Below are 21,702 nucleotides of genomic sequence, written 5' to 3'. Positions count from 1 at the left end.
TCAAATCCAAAACTACAACAAGATAGCACTTTTACCTGCTTAAATGTCTAGAATAGAGAAGATAAACAATAATAAATGCTGGCAAGTATGTACAGAAATTAGGCCTCTCAAACTTTGTAGGTGGAAATGCAAAGTGATACAAGTTGCTTTGAAATTTCTTCAAAATGTCAAAAACAGTTACCAAGCAAAAGAAAACCAAGAAAAATAAAAACAGATATCTACACAAAAACTTGTATATGAGTTTTCAGAGTCAAATTGTTCATAAAAGTCAAAAGTGCAAATAACCTAAATGTTCATCAGTTGATGATGAATTAATAACAAATTATGGTATAGCCATAGAAGAAAATATCACTTAGCCACATAAAAGAATGAAGTACAGAAAGATGCCATTATAAAAGCCAAAAGTGCAAATAACCTAAATATTCATCATTGATTGTGAATTAATAACAAATTGTGGTATAGCCTTAGAAGAAAATATTATTCAGCCACATAAAAGAATGAAGTATGTCACAATATGGATGACCCTTAAAAAACATTATATTCAATCAAAACCAAGATGACATAAGAAGTAGTTCCTTGCTTTGCTCAGGAGAGAATTATCTAAAAATTAACTAGAGGAACACTACACCCAGAGAATACCATGGCTTGGGGTAAAGCTGGAACACTTCTTGGTTATCAGTGACCAGCACATACTGTACCAGAAGGCACATGGAGGTTATTCATGCTTCACTGAAAAAGAGGTGGGTGGGGAGAAATGCCTGGAGGTTGTAGTCCAGGATGGGAGGCTATGGTACACACTGCTGTTGCTCAGTCAGGGATCATAGGGAAGGGAAACCCAAATAGTGTGGGAGGCACACCCCCTTGACTGAGGGGCAATGTGCAGAGGAGCTGATTTGCTCCTCGAAGGCTGGATTGCTAGAGAAAAGAACAAGAACAGTGAGCTCAACAGTATTTCTCCTCTCCAACCCCTCTAATGACCTCATGAGGCACTCTGATAACATGCAAACTGGAGAGTCTTGATCTGAAACATCAGAAAGGAGGGAAATTGATGGTGCCACAAATAGATGCCAGCCTCCCCGGACACCAGCACATTAACACCAGTAGCTGGATTCCCTCCCCACCCTCTGTTTAGCAGCTACAAGATAAGATATCCTGCTACAAGTTAAGTTATCTAGACCTACAGAATCTAGTAAGGTCTAAAAAAAACCTTAAATATAAAACCATGTACCTGCTGGAAAAGTGGAAGTACTTCAAATTTCTAAGTTACTGCTATGGAGACTTTACATATATAAAGAGAAAGCTGAAGCAGTAAAATGGGCAGACAAAAGGAAAAAAATACAACACATAGGCCCTTGAAACCTGAAGGGAATTTGATATCACAAGGGAAGAATGACTCTCCAGATTCCAACTAACCACAAATATATGGAAGATCCTATCTTTCCATCAAAGAGTTAAAATTACCATAGTAGGGGAGGAGGCGGAGCAACATGGCGGTGAGGAGACGCTGCGAGTAAGATCTCCCATTAAAAAAAGTTAATAGGGAGGAAAAGCGGCAGGTCCCAGTGAGAACCGGGACACGGAAGATAAACGGGTGACGCCAGCAAACTGCCCGAAGAAGAAAGTTGCCATAAAAGAGGACCAGAAGGGAGGGAAGCGCAGAACCCTGCTTCCCTCCCCCGCCCACAGAGGCGGCACTCTCCGACCGGCAGAGAGGAGGAAAACAACAAACCAAAACGGCCAACAAGAACAAACGACGCAGCAAGCGGGATTGTGAGTGGAAAGGAACTATTGCAGCCACCACACCCCGTGAACGGGAGCTGAGGAGAATTCTGCAGGATTCGCCGCGGAGGTGAGCTCCGGGCGCCATTGAAGAGAGACCCCGCCCCCGGGGAGGAGGCCAGCACCAGCACACAGCCCCGGGCCGCCCAGTAAGCTTGCTCAAAGCGGCGCTGGAAAAGCAGACGCGGATCGGGATCGGGATCGGGATCGGGATTGCGCGGAGAGGCGGCGCAGAGCGGAAACGGGATTGCGCGGAAAAGCAGAGCGGTTGAAAAAGCAGTGCGGTTGAAAAGCAAACGCGGATCCGGATCGGATCGCAACTGCCCAGGTCCCCGCGCCTGCGACCTAGGCTTGCGGGGAGACAGCGGAGGCCCTCACCGTGTGAGCAGGAACCAGGCACCCAGGCACGGGAGCGGGATTCAAAAGGCGCCATTCCCGCGCCACTGAACTGGGCTACAGCCCGCGTCCTGGAACTGAGGGCTTTGGAACTGAGACTCGGGGCATGAAATTAGGGGTGTGCGTTCCCCACGACGGTGGGGCATAAGGCAGACACAGCACCCCAAAGCCGTTGAGGTGTACCCTACCATCCCCGCTCTGTTCCCTGTCCCACGGGGTGGATAATCAGCTCCCCAAGGGCTCTAGGAGAGATCTCTGGCACCACCTAGCGACTTGAAGCCAGCACAGGCTCCTGAAGGAGCTAGTGGCAAGCTGGGGAGTTAGCCCACGCGGGGCCCCTTCCTACCAGTAGTCTGAGTCCACAGGGGGAGCGAGCACCCACAGCCGGGGCAGACCAGGCGCGCAGAAGAGTGTGCCTGAGACTGGACGCGCAGGGAGTGTGTCCCACATCACCATTTTAGAACAGGGACATTTCTTCAGTAAAGACTACCTACAGAAGGCTTCCTCAGGAGCCAGAGGTGAGCGGGGGAAGTTCGCCCACGCCAGACCCCCTCTGGCCTGCAGTCCAAGCCCAGAGGGGGAGCAGGAACCCACCGCCGGGGCAGACCAGGCGCACAGGGGAGTGTGTCCCCACATCGGCATTTTAGAACAGGGACCTTTCTCCAGTAAAAACTGCTTGAAACTGACAGATGACTCCTGGAGAAACCAGAGGGGAGCAGAGAAGCTCACCTAAGATGCCGGCCAGTCCCAACTACACAGTGTCCCAATGCATACAGCAAATTAGAAAACAGACAGTAGGGAGGAGAAGAACCACACGCAACCTAGCTACTCCCCAGGGAAAAAGCACACCACAAAAAGAAAACCAGCCCCCAGATTGCAACGACAGTAACTTAGAAGAACTTCTGAGCCTTCCAGAAAGAGAATTTAAAATTGCCGTGATTAAAAAACTGACAGAAGTCATAAAGGAAAACAATGATAAGGGAAAAATAATCAACGATCAGAAGAATGCAATTGAGTCCCTAAAGAGGGAAAACAATGGTCAGAAGAATGAAATTGAGTCCCTAAAGAGGGAAGTAAAAGAAATGCAGGAGATCAAAGAATTAATGGAAGAACTAAAGAACTCTGGGAAAAGCAATGAAAGCAGAATAGATGAAATGGAAGAACGAATAAGTTCTCTTGAAGACACAGAAATAAAAAGAACCAAAACAAAAGGAAAGAGAAGTATGAAGGAAAAAGAACGAAGAAAGACTACGGGAACTATCTGACTCCATGAGGAAAGGAAATATAAGAGTTATAGGAATACCAGAAGGAGAGGAGAGAGAAGTAGGAACAGAGAAAATTTTCAAAGAGATAATTGAAGAGAACTTCCCAAATGTGAAGAAGGAGCTGAAAATTGATATACAAGAAGCAAGAAGAACACCAAACTTCCACGACAAAAGGAAAAATACAGCAAGACACATAATAGTAAAGCTCCCAAGAATCCAGGACAAGGAAAAAATAATGAAGCTGGCAAGAGGGAAGAAACAGATAACATTCAAAGGAAAGCCAATCAGGCTGACATCAGACTTCTCCGAAGAAACACTACGGGCAAGGAGAGAGTGGAGGGACATAGTCAACAGACTCCAAGAAAACAGATGCCAACCAAGAATACTCTATCCCGCAAAGCTCTCCTTCCTCTTTGAAGAAAGAATATGGACCTTCTCAGACAAACAGAAACTCCGGAATTTCATTACAACTAAACCCCCACTCCAAAAAATACTACAAGGAGTCCTAAAGCCAGAACCTCAGAGGGATGAATAACAATGAAAGAAGGCCAAAAAAAAAAAAAAAGGTTATTAAAAGAATAAATAAATAAAAACAAAGGAAAGACAAAACAATGGCAAATACAGATGTTAACATATCAATATTAACTCTAAATGTAAATGGACTAAACTCTTCAATAAAAAGACACAGAGTTGCAGCCTGGATTAAGAAACAAAATCCAACCTTTTGCTGTCTCCAGGAAACACATTTAGCTACAAAAGATAAAAATAGGCTCAAGTTAAAGGATGGAAAACAATCCTACAAGCAAATGGACCAAAAAAGAAAGCAGGAACAGCTATACTTATATCAGATAAAACAGATTTCAAACTCAAAAAGATAAAAAGAGACCCCAATGGTCACTACATTATGATCAAGGGGACAATATTTCAAGAAGAAATAACACTCATTAACATATACTCACCAAACGAAGGAGCACCAAAATATATCAGACAACTGTTGTCCTCTCTGAAAACAGACATCAGAGAAAACACATATGTAGTGGGAGACTTCAACACACCACTATCAACAATGGATAGATCAACAAGACAAAAAATAAGTAAAGAAACCAAAGCTCTAAATAAGGACCTAGAGCAATTGGGCTTAACAGACATCTATAGAACACTAAACCCCAAAAAAACGGAGTACACATTTTTCTCAAGTGCACATGGATCATTCTCCAGGATCGATCACATACTGGGGCACAAGACAAACATCAACAGATACACCAAGATTGAAATCATATCAACCATCTTTTCTGACCATGAAGGCATCAAACTAGAAATAAACCATAAAAAGAAGGCAAGGAACTTTCCTACCTCATGGAGATTAAAAACCACACTACTGGAAGACCACTGGACTAATGAGGAGATCAAAGAAGAAATTAAAAAATTTTTTGAATTGAACGACAAGGAGGACACCAATATCCTAAATGTATGGGATGCAGCAAAAGCAGTAATAAGAGGAAAATATATAGCAATAGAAGCTCACATCAAGAAACAAGAAAGAACTCAAAGAAACAACCTAATCTCGAAGCTCAAAGATCTAGAAAAAGAACAACAAAAAAACCCCAAAACCAGTAGAAGAAAAGAAATAATAAAAACCAAAGCAGAAATAAATGAAATTGAAACTAAAAAAACAATCCAAAAGATCAATGAAACCAAGAGCTGGTTCTTTGAAAAAATCAATAAAATAGACAAACCCCTAGCCAGGCTCACAAAGGAAAAAAGGGAGAAAGCACAAATACACAGGATCATCAATAAAAGAGGAGAAATTACAACGGACACAGCAGAAATCAAAAGAATAATCAGTAACTACTATGAACAGTTATATGGAAACAAGTTTAACAATCTAGAGGAGATGGACAAATTCCTACAACTCTACAATCACCCAAAGCTAGATAAAGAAGAAATAGAACACCTAAACAGACCAATTACAAGCAGCGAAATTGAAATGGTAATCAAAAACCTCCCCAAAAACAAAAGCCCAGGACCTGATGGATTTACAAATGAATTCTACCAAACATTCAGAGACGAATTAGTGCCTATCCTTCACAAACTCTTCCAAAAAATTGAGAAGGAAGGGACAATACCAAACACGTTCTATGAAGCCAACATTACACTAATACCAAAACCGAACAAGGACAACACAAAAAAGGAAAACTACAGGCCAATCTCCCTAATGAACACTGATGCAAAAATCCTCAATAAAATTTTAGCTATCAGAATCCAACAATGTATCCATAAGATAATTCACCACGACCAAGTAGGATTCATTCCTGGAACACAAGTATGGTTTAACATCTGAAAATCAATCAACGTTATCCAACACATCAACAAAAAGAAATATAAAAACCATATGATAATATCAATAGATGCTGAGAAAGCTTTCGACAAAGTGCAACACCCATTCATGATAAAAGCCCTTGAAATTCTTGGGATACAAGGAACATACCTCAACATCATAAAGGCCATCTATGACAAGCCAACAGCCAGTATCATTCTCAATGGTGAAAAGCTGAAAGCAATTCCATTAAGATCTGGAACAAGACAAGGATGCCCACTCTCATCACTGCTTTTCAATATAATACTGGAAGTCCTGGCCAGAGCAATAAGACAAGAGAAAGACATCCAAGGAATCCAAATAGGAAAAGAAGAAGTCAAACTATCACTATTTGCAGATGATATGATATTATACATAGAGAACCCCCAAAACTCCACAGAAAAACTAATTCAACTCATCAGTCAGTTCAGTAAAGTGGCAGGATACAAAATCAACACGCAAAAGTCAGTAGCCTTCGTATACACAAACAATAAATCTGAAGAAGAAGAAATCAAAAAAACCATCCCTTTTGTTATTGAAACAAAAAAAATCAAATATTTGGGAATAAATCTAACAAAAGAGGTAAAGGACCTATACAAAGAAAACTATAAAACACTGTTAAAAGAAATAGAAGAAGACACAAAGAAATGGAAAGACATCCCCTGCTCATGGATTGGAAGAATAAACATTATTAAAATGGCCATCCTTCCAAAAGCAATATACAGATTCAATGCTATTCCAATCAAAATTTCAATGTCATTCTTCAAAGAAATAGAACAATTATTGATGAAATTCATATGGAATCAAAAAAAACCCCGAATAGCCAAAGCTCTCCTGAAAAAAAAAGAAGGGAATGGAGGCATCACACTCCCAGACTTCAAACTCTACTACAGAGCCATAATCATCAAAACTGCATGGTATTGGAACAAGAACAGACATACAGACCAATGGAATCGAATAGAAAATCCAGAAATAAACCCACAGATTTATGGTCAACTAATCTTTGACAAAGGAGCAAAGACTATGCATTGGAGCAAAGAAAGTTTGTTCAATAAATGGTGCTGGGAAAACTGGGTCGCTACATGCAAAAGAATGAAGCTTGACCACTACCTCACACCATACATAAAAATCAACTCAAAATGGATTAAAGAACTAGACATAAGACCTGAAACCATAAAATATATAGAAGGAAATATAGGCGAAACACTACGTGATTTGCACATCAAAGACATCTTTACAGACACATCACCCAAAGCAGTGATAGTGAAGGCAAAGATAAACAGCTGGGACTACATCAAATTAAAGAGCTTCTGCACAGCAAAAGAGACAATAACAAAAACAAAGAGAAACCCCACCAACTGGGAGAACATTTTTGCACCCAACACTAATGATAAAGGACTGATCACAAAAATCTGCAATGAGCTGACGAGACTCAACAACAACAAAGAAAATAATCCAGTCAAAAAATGGGCAGAAGAGCTAAAAAGAAACTTCTCTGAAGAGGAAATGCAAATGGCCAACAGGCATATGAAAAAATGTTCAACATCACTTGTCATCAGGGAAATGCAAATTAAAACTACCATGAGATACCATCTTACACCAGTGAGAATGGCACATATTAAAAAAACTAGCAACAACAAATGTTGGCGAGGGTGTGGAGAAAAAGGAACTCTTCTGCACTGTTGGTGGGAGTGCAAACTGGTCCAACCACTATGGGAAGCTGTGTGGAGATTTCTGGACCTACTAAACATAGAACTTCCATATGATCCAGCAATTCCACTCCTAGGTATTTACCCAAAAGACACAGAAACATCAATTCCAAAGAGCACCTGCACCCCTATGTTTACAGCAGCACTGTTTACAATAGCTAAGCTTTGGAAACAACCCAAATGCCCAAAAATAGATGACTGGATCAAGAAGATGTGGTACATATATACCATGGAATATTACTCAGCATTCAAAAAAGATAAACACATGCAATTTGCAGCAACATGGATGGCGCTGGAAGGGATCATGCTCAGCGAAATAAGCCAAAAAGAAAAAGAAAAATACCGGATGGTCTCACTCATAGCAGGAATCTAGAAAACTTAAATAAGGGACCAGGAAAATGAATAACTATAAGAAAGTGAAAATCAAAATCAACAAAAAACTATGAACCAGAGACACTTTTAGGGGCGGGGGCGGGAGGGGAGGGATTGGGGTCAGAATGGGGGGCTGCAATTGTATGGGGAATATAACAATAAAATTTATTATTTAAAAAAAAATGAGCCCTAATGAATAGGATTAGTCCCTTTGTAAAAATAAAATAACACAGAAGGAAAAAGACAAATAGCAAATGATTTATCTCACATGTGGAATATAGACAAACAAAACAAAGGAACAGACAAAACTAAACTAAAACTATCCCTAAAAATCTGAGTGCAGAATGAAATCCTCCAGAAGGTTTGGGTTGTGGGTTAAGGAACAGACCCAATAGATTAGCAGAGGATTATGGGGTCCTTGGCAGTGAGTCATATACTGTGTTGTAAACCAATGTTATCTCAATAAAAAAATACAATGTACAATAATAATAATTATATTAAAAACAGAAAAAAAAAAAGAAAATACTTGGTATCCTATTTATTTTGCAGAACCTGTATGTGTGTTGTGTTATTGCTTTACCACAGTAACTAAAGCCAGGAGGAGACTGTAAAAAAAAGAATGAGCTTCGGCATGTGATATTCTTGATTTCAGATACCTACTCCCCTCTCAGACTCCACAGCCCTTGCTGGCAGGGGAGAGTGGGACCACACGTCTTATGCTGACCGAAGGCAAAAGCCCAAATTCAAAGACAGGGTGAGGAAGATATGTATGCAAAGTCACAGCCTGGGGAAGCTGCCAGTGACTTCACATTTGGGAACCTGTATTTGGAGATGACAGAGCTGGTGTGGAGAACAGACAGAGAAGGCATTGGGGCTGATGGAGGAGTGAGGAGCACCACCCTGTCTTGGGTGAATGCAGAGACTGAAGCTTACAATGCCTCCAACCATTTGTTGTGTTATTTTTTGGTTTGGTTTTGTTTTTCATAGAAACCAAAAAGTAGTCCCTACATATTTACTGAGTGCTGAATTCTGAGAGAAACAAGCAAAAATAATCAGTACATATTTTTTGCTTCTAATTTTTTGTTTTAAAAGCTACTGTAAAGCTGACTTATTGCTGTATAAAGCAAGGCCATTGTCTCTGCAGAACCTCCACGGGGAGTAGCCTGGGGCATTGACAAAAGTCTTAGCATTTCAACATACAGGGAAAAAAAATAAATAAATAAAATAAAATTACCATAGTACAGAAAGTCAGAAATGGAAGAAGAGACAGAAAAACAAGTGAGAGTAATATAAGAATACTCAGAAAAGATACTTAAAGAAATATGACAAAATTCAGAAAAGCAAATTAATAATGAAATCCAAATTAATGTACAGAAAATAGAAATTGAAGCTGAAAATAAAAGATTTTTCAGGATGTAAAAAGCTCAACAGACAAGATTTTTAAAAACTCTAGAGAATGCTATGGAAGACCAAATGGAGAATCAAATTATTGACCTAGAAGGTAATGCACAGACAACCCAGGTAGAAGAAGAAAGAGAAATAGGAAAGAGGGGTGGGAAGAGATGAAACACTTCAAGAACAATCTGACTCCATTAAGAAAGCCAACATAAGGATAATGGGCATCCCAGAAGAAGAAGATAGAGAAGAGCGAACAGAAGGTGTATTTAAAAAAAAAAAAAATAGTGGAAAACTTCCCAAACCTGGGGAAAGAATTGAATATATAATTGAAACTAAAAGAACACCTGTTTATCTAAATGTGATGAGACCTACACCAAGACGCATTTTAGTAAAACTACCAAGATTTCAAGACAAAGAAAGAATATTAAAGGTGACTAGGGGCTTCCCTGGTGGTGCAGGGGGTTAAGATGCAACCTATGAAGCTATCTGCAACCATGGCAGAATGAGTTCAATCCCTGGCCAGGGAGCTACTTACATGGCACAGCAGACCTCTCCTGACTTGCCCGTTGCTCCCCTCAGCAGTGTATTTCAGTCAATCTGCCTGTTCTGTTCCCCACTCTCTCTCTGGTGAATCCTCTCATCCCCCCCACCTCTGGCCTGTACCCCAGTTCTTGTATGCATACATAAATAAATCTTTAAAAAAATTAAAAAACAAAGGTGACAAGGGTGGAAAAGGCAATCTATTAAAGTTTTCTAGTCTCATCCATCAGGCTTCCAAACCTACAGACAAGGAGAAAATAGAATGACTATTCAAAATACTTAAAGATAGAAACTGTCAGCCAAGACTACTATATTATGCATGAATCTCTTGCAAAATGAGGGAAAAATAAAGACCTTCCCAGACAAATAAAAGCATAAGGAGTTTGCAAACACTAAGCTTCCCCTATAAGAAATGTTGAAAGTTCTCCTATCTAAATGAAGTATGTAGAGACCAAAAAAATACTACTGAATGACTATTGGATGAATAAGGAAATCAAAGGAGAAATTAAAAATATGTGGAGACAAATAAAAATGAAGACATAAGCTACTAGACCCAGAGGAGGCAGCAAAAACAGGACTAAGAGGGAAATATACAGTAATACAGGCTCACATCAAGAAACAAGAAAAATTTCAAATAAATAATCTAATCTTAGCCTCAACTAGAAAACAACAAACAAAATGAAACCAAACAGAAGGATGGAATAATAAAAAATCACAGCAGAAATAAATGAAATACAAATCAAAACAAGGGCTCAAAAGACCAATGAAACCAAAAGCTTCTTTGAAAAATAAAGAAAATAGACAAAACTCTAGCTGGCTCACAAAGAAAAAGAGGGAGCCAACACTAATAAACAGAAATAAAAATGAAAGAGAAGTTACAACAGACATCTCAGGAAAAAAACAGAGATCAAAGAGATACCATAGGTCAAAAAACAAATTCTTAGAAGCATCCAACCTTCCAAGACTGAATCAGGTAGAATTAAAAATCTGAACAGACCAATTATAAAAAAGGAAACTGAAACAATAATCAAAAGTTTCCCAAAAATCAAAGCCTAGGACCAGATTCTTCCACTAGTTAGTCCTACCAATCCTTCAAAAATGTACAAATACTTACCTTTCTCAAACTTTTCCAAAAACTGAGAAAGAAGGAATGCTTCCAAGCATGATTTGTAAAGCCAGCAAAAACTGGTATAAAAAGCAGAAAAGGACATCTCAAAAATGAGAAAAAATACAAACCAATATCCCCAATGAACACACATGCAAAAATCTTCAATAAAATCTTAGCAAACTGAGTTCAACAAAACATTAAAAGGATCATACATGATGATCATAATGATCATAAAACCCTGGGATTTATTCCAGAGACATAATGATGGTTCAATATCCACAAACCAATCAATGTAATTTCTACATCAGTAAAAGGAAAGACAAACGTCATTATTAATAGATGGAGAGAAAGTTTTAGGTTAAGATTCAACATCCATTTATGACAAAAAGCTCTCAATATATGGAACTAGAAGGAAAATGCCTCAACATAGTAAAGGCCATTTATGGGGAGGAGGGGGAATCACAGCTAACATATCATACTCAATGATGAGAAATGGAAAGCTTTTCCTGTAAGATTAAGTATAAGACAAGGATGGTCACTTTCACCACTAGTATTCAAGATAATCTTACCTAAAGTGATTAGTCAAGAAAAAGATATGAAAGGAATCCAAATTGGGAAAGCAGTGAAACTAGCATTGTTAGCAGATGGCATAAAATATACATAGAAGACCCTAAAGACTGCACACACAAAAAAAAATGATTAGAAACAATAAGTCAGTACAGTGAAATCATAGGCTACAAAATCAATATACAAAAATCAGTTTTGTTCCCAAAATTAAATAACTAGAAGAAGACTTAACAAAAGAAGTGAATGATCTGTAAAATGAAAACTGTAACTCTTAATTAAAAGAAATACAAGACACATGGAAATGAAAAGATATCCCCTCCTCAGGGATTGGAAGAATTAAAATTGTTAAAGAGACAATCTTACCCCCCAAAATATGCAGTCAATGCAATCTTTTTCAAAGTTTATTACAATCTTCACACAGAAATAGAACAAACATTACTGAAATTTATATGAAACCATAAACAATGCTAAAGAGCTAAAACAATCCTGATGAAAAAGAAGTATTATCATACTTACAGGCTTCAGACTAAACTACAAAACAATATGGTATTGGAATAAAAAATAAACATAAACCAATGGATGTAATTGAGCGCCCAGAAATAAACCCACACTTACATGGACAGTTAATCTATGACAAAAGCTCCAAGAGAAAGGGAAGTCTCTTCAACAAATGATGTTGGGAAAACTGGACAGGCCTATGCAAAAGAATGAAACTAGACCATTATTCTCACACCATATACAAAAATTGATTCAAATTGAATGTAAGACATGGATGTAAGACCAGAACCATAGAATACATAGAAACATATGTAAAACATTCCCTGACATTGGTTTCAGGACTGTTTGGGGGGACTAGACTTCAACAGCAAAGGAAACAAAAGCAAAAATAAATGGGATTACATCAAACTAAAAACCTTCTGCACAGTGAAAGAAATTATCACTAAAATGAAAAAACCCTACCCCGATGGGAGAAAATATTTGAACATCATATATCTTCCCAATCAAAATATGAGCAGAAGCGCTAAATAGATATTTCTCCAAAGAAGACATACAGATGGCCAACAGACACATGAAAAAATGTCCATCATCACTCATCATAGAATCAGAGAAATGCAAATCAAAATCACAATGAGATAATCACCTCACTGCTTTGCAAAGAACCCATATCAAAAAGACCAGAAACAACAAGTGTTGTCCAGAGTGTGGGAAAAAACAAATCCTCATTTACTGTTGATGGGAATGTAGATTGTTCCAGTCCCTATGAAAACAGTTTGGAAATTTCTAAAAACATTAAAAATATATCTGCCCGATGATCCAGGAATTCCACTCCTAGGTATCTTCCCAAAGAACAGAAAAAACATGGTATCAAAGGGATATATGTACTCCAGTGTTCAGTCTCTCTATTTACAATGGCTAAGCTATGGCAACAAGTTGAGTACGCAACAACATATGAGTGGATAAAGAAGATGTGGTGGATACAGAATAGAATACTATTATTCAGCCATAAAATAATAAAATGTTGCCATTTGTGACAACTTGGATGGAACTGGAGCATATTATGCTAAGCAAAATAAGTCAGAGAGAGAAAGACAAATACCTGATGATTTCAGTCATGCATGGAATATAGAGAAACAAAACAAAGAAACCGACGAAACTAAACAACACAAAACCTAGAAATTGACTATAGATTTGAGGCTATGAGAGGGCATGGTCAAGGTAGGTCCAAAAGCAGAAGTGGACCAAATGGACTATGGCCGAGGATTATGGGTGGTGGGTGAGATGTGGTGACACACATCTGAAGAGTTGTGAGCCTATACCTCTGACTCAAATACAGCATTGTAAACCAATGGTTCCTTAATGAAAATAAATAACATTTTTTAAAATGCACACTACACCACATGAAAACTAAATATCGTATGATTCAGAACAAGCAAATATATAGAGATAGGAAGTAAATTAGTGTATGTCTAGGACTGGTGGAAGTAGAGATAGGAGGATGAGGAGTGTCTGCTGACAGATATAGGGCATATGTGCAGGGTGTGATGAAAATACTCTGAAATAGAAGTGACAGTCGTATAATCTTGTGATTATGCCAAAGACCTCTGAAATGTATACTTTAACTTTATAGTAGATAAATAATAGTTCAGAGTTGTTAAGAAAGTAATAGCATTCATATGTACAAACAGTAACTAGTTAGAAGTGAGATGGAAATGAAAACTCCATTTACAATCAAAACAATATTTGGCATACATTGGCAAAACCTAAAACTGTCTTCAAAGATACAGTTGTGAATCTGGATTTAGCTGGTTTTCTTTAATAGATTTTTATGTGTGCCTCTCAATATAGAAAGCCTCCATTTTGACTGGAAATAAAGTCTGGAAAACATATAATTTTTTTTCAAGATGCGGGAAATGGATACCCAAAACATTCCTAATAATCTACTTTATTACTACTGTCTAATAAATGTATTTTATGGAAATGTAATTTTTATTAAAACATGATTGAATAATAAGTTTAACTCTCCATCAAAAAGTATAGACCTCAATGTTAAAATTATTTTGCAAATATTTTATTGTCATGTTTGTTTTTTAATTTTTGGTTTTCTTAAGAAACTAATTGGGATCATTTATCTTCAACAAGAGAGAAAAAATTCTATTTGGTGATCTGAAGTCCTTCTAAAATATTTGTGAAAAAAATTTTGCTTGATACAGAATGATCTTAACTGATGAATTACTGTCTTGTTTTGAAAGCCTCACTGTTAGAAACCAAGAACAGATACCCAGGAGAGCATCCCAAGAGCTCAGAAGGGAAGACCTTCCGACCTGTGAAGAAAGGTGAAATCTCACATTAATTTATTTAATAAATTGACAGAAATACATGTCTTATTAAATTTTTGTTGCATTATATGTTTCAGCAAAACAACTCCTCAAATGCAGTTTAATATTATCAAATCAAAATATGACACCACATCTTTACTCTGCAATTCTTTCATTGTATGGCAGAAAAATCAGTTCCTTTATTAATGTAACCACTGCTGATCACAAATATAAATTGCTGTTCCTTGAAAAATATATGAATTTATTTTATATTTATATGACATACTTTTAAAAATAAAAGTTCATAATGAAACATTAGTTTACAGGAGTATTTTAAAAGTCCATTTTTTCTTAAGTGTATATTTATACTTTAGTTAATGTATTATTTTTTAAGTATGTCAGGGAAAAAAACCCAATTACTTTTCATATTACCAAATTATAAAACTTTTTCCTTATCAATTAATTTACTTTCATTCAACTATTCCTTTACCTTTTCTTGGCATTATGACTATGTAATTGCATATATTAGACAATGTCCAAAAAGCATTGATAAAATAGGTCTTGTATTAGAATTCCTTACTGTTGAGGAGAAAATAACAAGTGGCCCATAAGTTTATTTAAATATTTTTCTTTATTCTCTATCTTAATAGCTTTATCAAGATTTTTCAGAATTTTTGCAATTTATGAGTTTGTTAAAAACAGCTTTAATTACATATCCCAGTATACTGTAATACAAAACTTGAAGATGACTATATCTAGAACCAGGGTGCCTACATGTAGTCCTGGTTCTTCCCATTGAGTAAGGAAAGCACTGAGAATAGAATTGGGCAAAAGGCAAGCATCCAGCACATGTTAAACATTATTTTCTCTCAATCATATTTAAATAATAATATAAAACTTTATTTTGATGACATTGGTTTCCAATTTTAATTAGATATTGATATATTATTAGCACTAGCCTCCTATATCTTTGCATATTTGTCTTTAATTTTTATTAATATTTTATTTACCTCCCCCAATTCATATTATATTGTATTTTGCTCATTTGGTTCCATTTGAATCTTTATCATGAATTAGAATCTAATTATATTGGGTCATGAATTAGAATCTAATTATATTGGGTCAGTTGTTTTGATGATTAGCAATATATCTAATTTTATAGCATATTCTTTGATTGTTTGTAATACCCCCTAATTATTATTTCCTTTCTTCCTGTATTAATTGTGCTTTCTTCATTTTTATATTATTCAGTATTATGGAAAGTATATACTCATTTTTTCAAAAAATACACTACTGATTAATTTTTTCAAAATAATTTGCTCATAAGAATTTCTTAAATTGACAGGAGTGAAATGATATCTTTTGAATCCTTATATTTGAGAGATTAATTTAACATACCTTAAATAAGCCTCATCAATTTAAGTAACCTTTCTAAAAATAGCCCAAGACTTTTACATGGTGGCTTTATTGTTTTTAGATTATCTTTTAAATAGTTTTTTAAACCTGTTTTCTTTCAAAACCAAATTTCCAAATTATGGTAGATACTTTGTTTTCATATGGGATACTATTTTGATGATGAAAAGTTCAGATGCCAACTATTATAAATAAAAGTCAACCAACACACAAATTTATAGTAAAAGCTTAGTCCTTCTCTTATTCCAGACTTTGTTTCAATCTCCAGTTAGAACTGCCACCAAAAATTTCTAAATATATTCTCAAAGAAATTTCCCGTGTGTTACATATTCTGGTCTGTATAAACACACTGAGATAAGCTCTATGTACATACACTGAATCTCATTTTGAAGCTAAACTTAAAACTATTACTTAGACATCTGTGTTTATTTTCTTGGCTGACTACTCTCTTCCTATAACCTACTTTCTCTGGTCTTGAGCTTTTTATTTATGTTTCATTGCTGGGTCAACTGTAACTCTTCTTCAAGTTACGATTTCAAAAATAGAATTTACATTTTGGACCTTTGTAGGTGAAAGAGTATTCTCCTATGACCTGCATAATTAGGATATTAATAGCATATAAAATTCTGTACATCAAAACTAAGTAGGGGGGTCTCCCCTGGTGGCGCAGTGGTTGAGCACTGGGTTGCGAGGCTGCCCGCAGCCTCTGCAGCGCCGGTTCAATCCCCGGCCGCCGGCGAGGGTCCCACATGGCGCGCAGACCTCTCCTGCTGCGCCCGCTGTTCCCCTCAGCAGTGTATTTAGGTCCTTCTGCCTGTTCTTCTCCCCGCTCTGGCTCTGGTGAATTCTCTTGCCCTCCCACGCTTCTGATTGTACCCAGTGCTTGTATAAATAAATAAATAAATCTTAAAAAAAAAATTAAAAAAAAAAAAAAAACTAAGTAGGGGGGGTTTGGCAGTGTGAGAATAGAAACTCTGAGGTCCTTCCTAAGACTGAACAACAGATTTTGCATAAATCTGAAATTTTTGTATTTCTGGGCTTACAGAAAGTAAGGAAAATGACAAAGCACATTACAAATACAGCCATATAAAAATAAGCAAAACTTCAAAGAGTGACTGCTAAGTACAGGAAAGAAAGGTCTTTCTCTTCTCATGGCATCATTGCTGGAGGCTGACAGGAGGTGAGGGCAGGAGTGTTGAAACTGAGATTCCAAGATTAAGCCCTGATTCCTGAGAGCAGCAGAAGTGGTCCTGGTACCTATCAGATCTCAGAAGAAGAAAATACACATATTTTCTTGAGAAAAGAAAACATTGCCAAGGATTAAGACCAACTAAAATTATGAAACTAAAAAGAATCAGTCCACCACAAATGAGATCCAGTAGAAACAACATTCAGATTTAGATCCCAAAGGACTTCAAATAATAGAATTATCTATCATAATAAGTATTGGGTCCTGAAATATTTAAAACAATTAAAAAGATGAACTCACAAAAGTCAGTATGCAGAGTTTAACTATCGAAAATGTCCAGGAGGATAGTGACAAATTGTACTATAGTTTTAAAACTTGTCATTGTGGGAGAAAATTTGGGCAAATGTACATGCGTTGTTTAACATAAAGAGCAACTTTTGCCTCATTCTGAAAGAGGAACCAGGAAAATAGTCTGTATTCTTTTTTCTTAACATTTTTTTTTTTTATTTATACAATAGCTGGGGTTTAGGCGAGAGGCTCAGGAGGGTGAGAGGATTCACCAGAGACAGAGTGGGGAACAGAACAGGCAGACAGACCGAAAGCACTGCTGAGGAGAGCAGCAGTTGGGACAGGAGAAGTCTACCACGCCATGTGGGTATCTCCCTGACCAGCCGGGAATCAAACCCGTGCCTCAGAGGCTGCAGACAGCCTCACAGCGCTGCGCTCAACACACTGTGCTACTGTGGCAGCCCAACTTTTTAATATTCTTGGAGGCCAAAAATCAACACCTTTATTGAGACTAGAAGTCCAAAGCATGGTGTTATCATGGTCATGCTCTCTGACAACTCTGGGGAGAATCCTTTCTTGCCTCCCCTTCTTTCTGATAGTTGTCAGCAATAAATGAAAATATATACTGTACTCAAGGACTGAAGAATTAATATTGTGGAAATACCCATACTACCCAAAGCAATCTTTAGATTCAATTCAATCCTTATCAAAATCCCAATGGTGTTTTCCAAAGAAATAGAGCAATCCTAAAATTTATGTGGAACCACAAAAGACCCCCAAATAGCTGAACCAATCATAAGAAAGACCAAAGCTGGAGGTATCATACTTCCTGCTTTCAAACTATGTTACAATGCTATAGTAGTCAAAACAGTATTGTACTGGCATAAAAACAGGCACAGATCAACAGAACGGAATAGAGACTCTAAAGGAAACCCCATAAAAGATAGCCTTTTCCATAAATGGTGTGGGGAAAACTGGACTTTCATAAGCAAAAGAAGGAAGTTAACATTGTCTTACACCATACACAAAAATAACTTAATATGGATTAAAGAAGTGAATGCAAGACCTGACACCATAAAACTCCTAGAAGAAAATATATGTGGTAAACTCCTTGACATGGTCTTGGTAGTAATTTTTTGGATCTGATTCCAAAAGCAAATGTAACAAAAGCAAAAATAAACAAGCGGGACAATCTCAAACTAAAAGGCAAAGAAAACCAGCAAAGAAAACCATCAACAAAATGAAAAAGCAACCTACTGAATAGGAAAAAATATTTAGAAATCTTTTAAGGGGTTTATATCCAAAATATGTAAAGAACTCATACAATTCAATAACAAATGAACAAAAAATCTGATTAAAATGGGCAGAGTATATGAAAAGACATTTTTCCAAAGAAGACAAATGAAAAACAGATGTTTTTATGTGAAAAGATGTTTAACATCACTAGTCATCAGGAAAATGCAAATCACAACTATGATGCCAGCTCACACCTGTTAAATGACAGTTATCAGAAAGGTAAGAAATAACAAGTGTTGGTAAAGATATGAAGAAAAGGGAACCCTGTGCACATTTGATAGGAATATAAGTTGGTACAGTCACTACAGAAAACAGTATGGCATTTTCTCAAAAAATTAAAAGTAAAATAATTTTGATCTAGCAATTCCACTTCTGAGTTTTTACCCAAAGAAAACAAAAACACTAATTTAAAAAGATATATGAGTCCCTATGTTTATCAAAACATTACTTACAATAGTTGTATCATGAAAACAACCAAAGTTTTCCTCAATGGTATATATGGTAAAAAAAAAAGGTGATATGATTGATACACACACACACACACACACACACACAGGATACTATTCAGCCATAAAAAATTATAAAGTCTTGCCAATTTTAACAAGGTAGATGGACCTTGAGTCATGGAGATGTACTGTACAATATGGTTACAATAGTCAACAACAGCATTATAAATTTGAAAATTGCTAAGAGAGTATCTCTTAAAGTTCTCATCTTAAAAAAAGAATCCCATAACTGTGCATGGTAATGGGGGAAAAAAGGAAAAATAATATTGTATTGAATATTTGAAAGTACCTAAGAGAGTAAATTTTAAAAGTCCTCATCACAACAAAAATAAAGAAAAAAAATGTAACATGAGGTGAGAGATGTTAACTAGATTGTGTGGTGATCACTTTATCATGTATACAAATATTGAATCATGTCATGTACCTGAAAGTAATATATGTTATATGACAATTATGCATCAATTTCTTAAAAATTTATTTATTTATACAAGCACTGGGTACAGGCAGAAGCACAGGAGGGTGAGAGAATTCACCAGAGCCAGAGCAGGGAACAGAACAGGCAGACTGATGAAACACACTGCTGAGGGGAACAGCGGGCGCAGCAGGAGAGGTCTGTCGCACCATGTGGGACCCTCGCCAGCACCCGCGCCCAGCGCTCAACCGCCACGCCACCAGGGCAGGCCCTGCATCAATTTTTTTAAAAAAAGAAAATTCTCCAAACTAAATAAAATTCTCCAAACTAAATTCTCCAAACCAAATAAAGCATAGAGTTTCCTAGGAGTGGTGAACATGGAAGTGGCACGCAGGGTATGTTCCTGGCTGGTATGGTAAAGGGTGAATTCCTAAGTGTTTATTTCATTGTTACCTTTTATAATTTGCATTTACATAACATCTTTTTTTCCCTCTAAAATTTTAGCAGAATTTTCTAAAATACTAAATAGATACTGGCTATTGCTGTCATATTCCACTATTGTGGGAAGTTAGTATGGTCAACTCTGATTAGCTCTGTCGCAGGTGATGGGGAGTTTTTTAGTTATAGGATTTTTCTTTACATTTATAATTTAAGTGATGCCAAGAGGTGGCTAGATGTAAACAAGTATGTTCTTAGCAGTTGTTCTAGCAAATTGGTCTGTAAGAATTTCTCTAGTAGCTATGCATTCTAGCTAAAGAATTTGAAAATAACACACTCAGGTATTTGTGCCAAAGGCTTAGGAAATGAGACACTCTTTCCATTTCCTAAAGAGCTTAAGGGCATACTTTCATTCTCAGAGGGAAAAAGATATGTTTCAAGTGATGAAATTCAAATTAATTATCAATAACAGAATTCCCTTTGCTTCTTTTCTTTGGTTTCTGCTAAGCCCAAGTCCTACTCTGGAAGAAGTCCACTCCTGGGCTCTGTCATTCGACAAGTTAATGCTCACCCCAGCAGGAAGGAATACTTTCCGTGAATTCCTCAGAACAGAATTCAGTGAAGAAAATATGCTTTTCTGGATGGCATGTGAAGAACTGAAAAAAGAGGCTAATAAAAACATTATTGAAGAGAAAGCAAGGATAATATACGAAGACTACATTTCTATTCTTTCTCCTAAAGAGGTGTGTATATACTCACCAAAAGATTTTCTCCCAAGGCCATTGGTAAAATTACCCCTTCAGTGTTTGGTCATGACTCCACCCACTATTCATAGTAGATAAATCCCTTTGACCAGGGTCCTACAAATGGGTTCCAATGCCTCTGAAAATCTAAAGATTTTTGTGCACCTTCCTGGAATAAAAAGTGTCCATACCTCTCATCAGTTTCTTCAGAAGGGTCGTCTATGCACTTCTATGTTAACACTGTTTAAAATTATTACACCCTATAAACATTTCTTATTAAAAAATATATTCTTTCATTCTATACAAAGCCTTTCATATGGGTATTTTTATTTTATATAATTATGGCACCACTAATATGATATTGATGTTACAGAGGTTTTCCCAGGGCATCCTTTTTTCATATTAAAGAGATACCAGGTGAGTCAAATCAAGCAAGTTTTTGTTCCTTCAAATCTAAAATCTAGAATATTAGGTTGGTCTCAAAATTAGGTGCCTTATAGTTCTCATTATAAAATCATGCATTCATTTGTACATGTGCCACTAAGAATGTAAAATGAATAAAACAGACCTCTCCCAACAGGGACCTCACACACCAGGGTAAGACAGACATGGAGCCCCTGGTGAGCTGATGGGGTGTCCTAACAGGGGCAGGTGGAGTGAGCTATCAATAGTAGGAGAGTTGGGAATAAAGAAGAGGTCCTGGAAGAGGCTGTAGATGGACCAAGGATAATAAAAAGGAAATTACAAAAACACAATAGGATGAAGACCTAGACCTTGTAATAGATGGGCCAAGAATAAAAGCACACAGATTAAAAAAAAAAAAAAAGACAGAACAATCTATGGGAGCTTGGGATGGATTTCTAAAGAGAAGTGAATCTAATAGAACTCATTTCTTTGTGTTGACAGGTCAGCTTAGACTCCCGAGTAAGAGAAGTCATCAACAAGAACATGGTGGAACCTTCCCAACACATATTCGATGATGCACAACTTCAGATTTACACCTTAATGCACAGAGACTCATACCCCCGATTCATGAACTCTTCTCTCTATAAGGATTTGCTTCAGTCCTTATCTGAGAAATCAGTTGAAGCATAGGATGTTATCAAATATA

The 21,702-nt window shown here is 37.0% G+C and overlaps 1 protein-coding gene across 1 annotated transcript in view; it reads left to right on the top strand.

Moving 5' to 3' along the window:
• Positions 1-21,702, top strand: part of RGS20 (regulator of G protein signaling 20) — an 82,967-nt gene extending 61,265 nt beyond the window's left edge. The window contains exons 3-5 of the mRNA XM_054692265.1: positions 14,241-14,324; positions 20,357-20,591; positions 21,498-21,702. Of these exons, the coding sequence (XP_054548240.1) occupies positions 14,241-14,324; positions 20,357-20,591; positions 21,498-21,686 (508 nt within the window). The 3' untranslated portion in view covers positions 21,687-21,702. The remainder of the gene's footprint in view (positions 1-14,240; positions 14,325-20,356; positions 20,592-21,497) is intronic.

Source organism: Talpa occidentalis, unplaced genomic scaffold (genome assembly GCF_014898055.3).
Source record: "Talpa occidentalis isolate TD23 unplaced genomic scaffold, MPIMG_talOcc4v2.1, whole genome shotgun sequence".
Lineage (NCBI taxonomy): Eukaryota > Metazoa > Chordata > Mammalia > Eulipotyphla > Talpidae > Talpa > Talpa occidentalis.
Note: the sequence above shows the minus strand (reverse complement) of the source record. Positions and strands in the feature narration are given on the sequence as shown.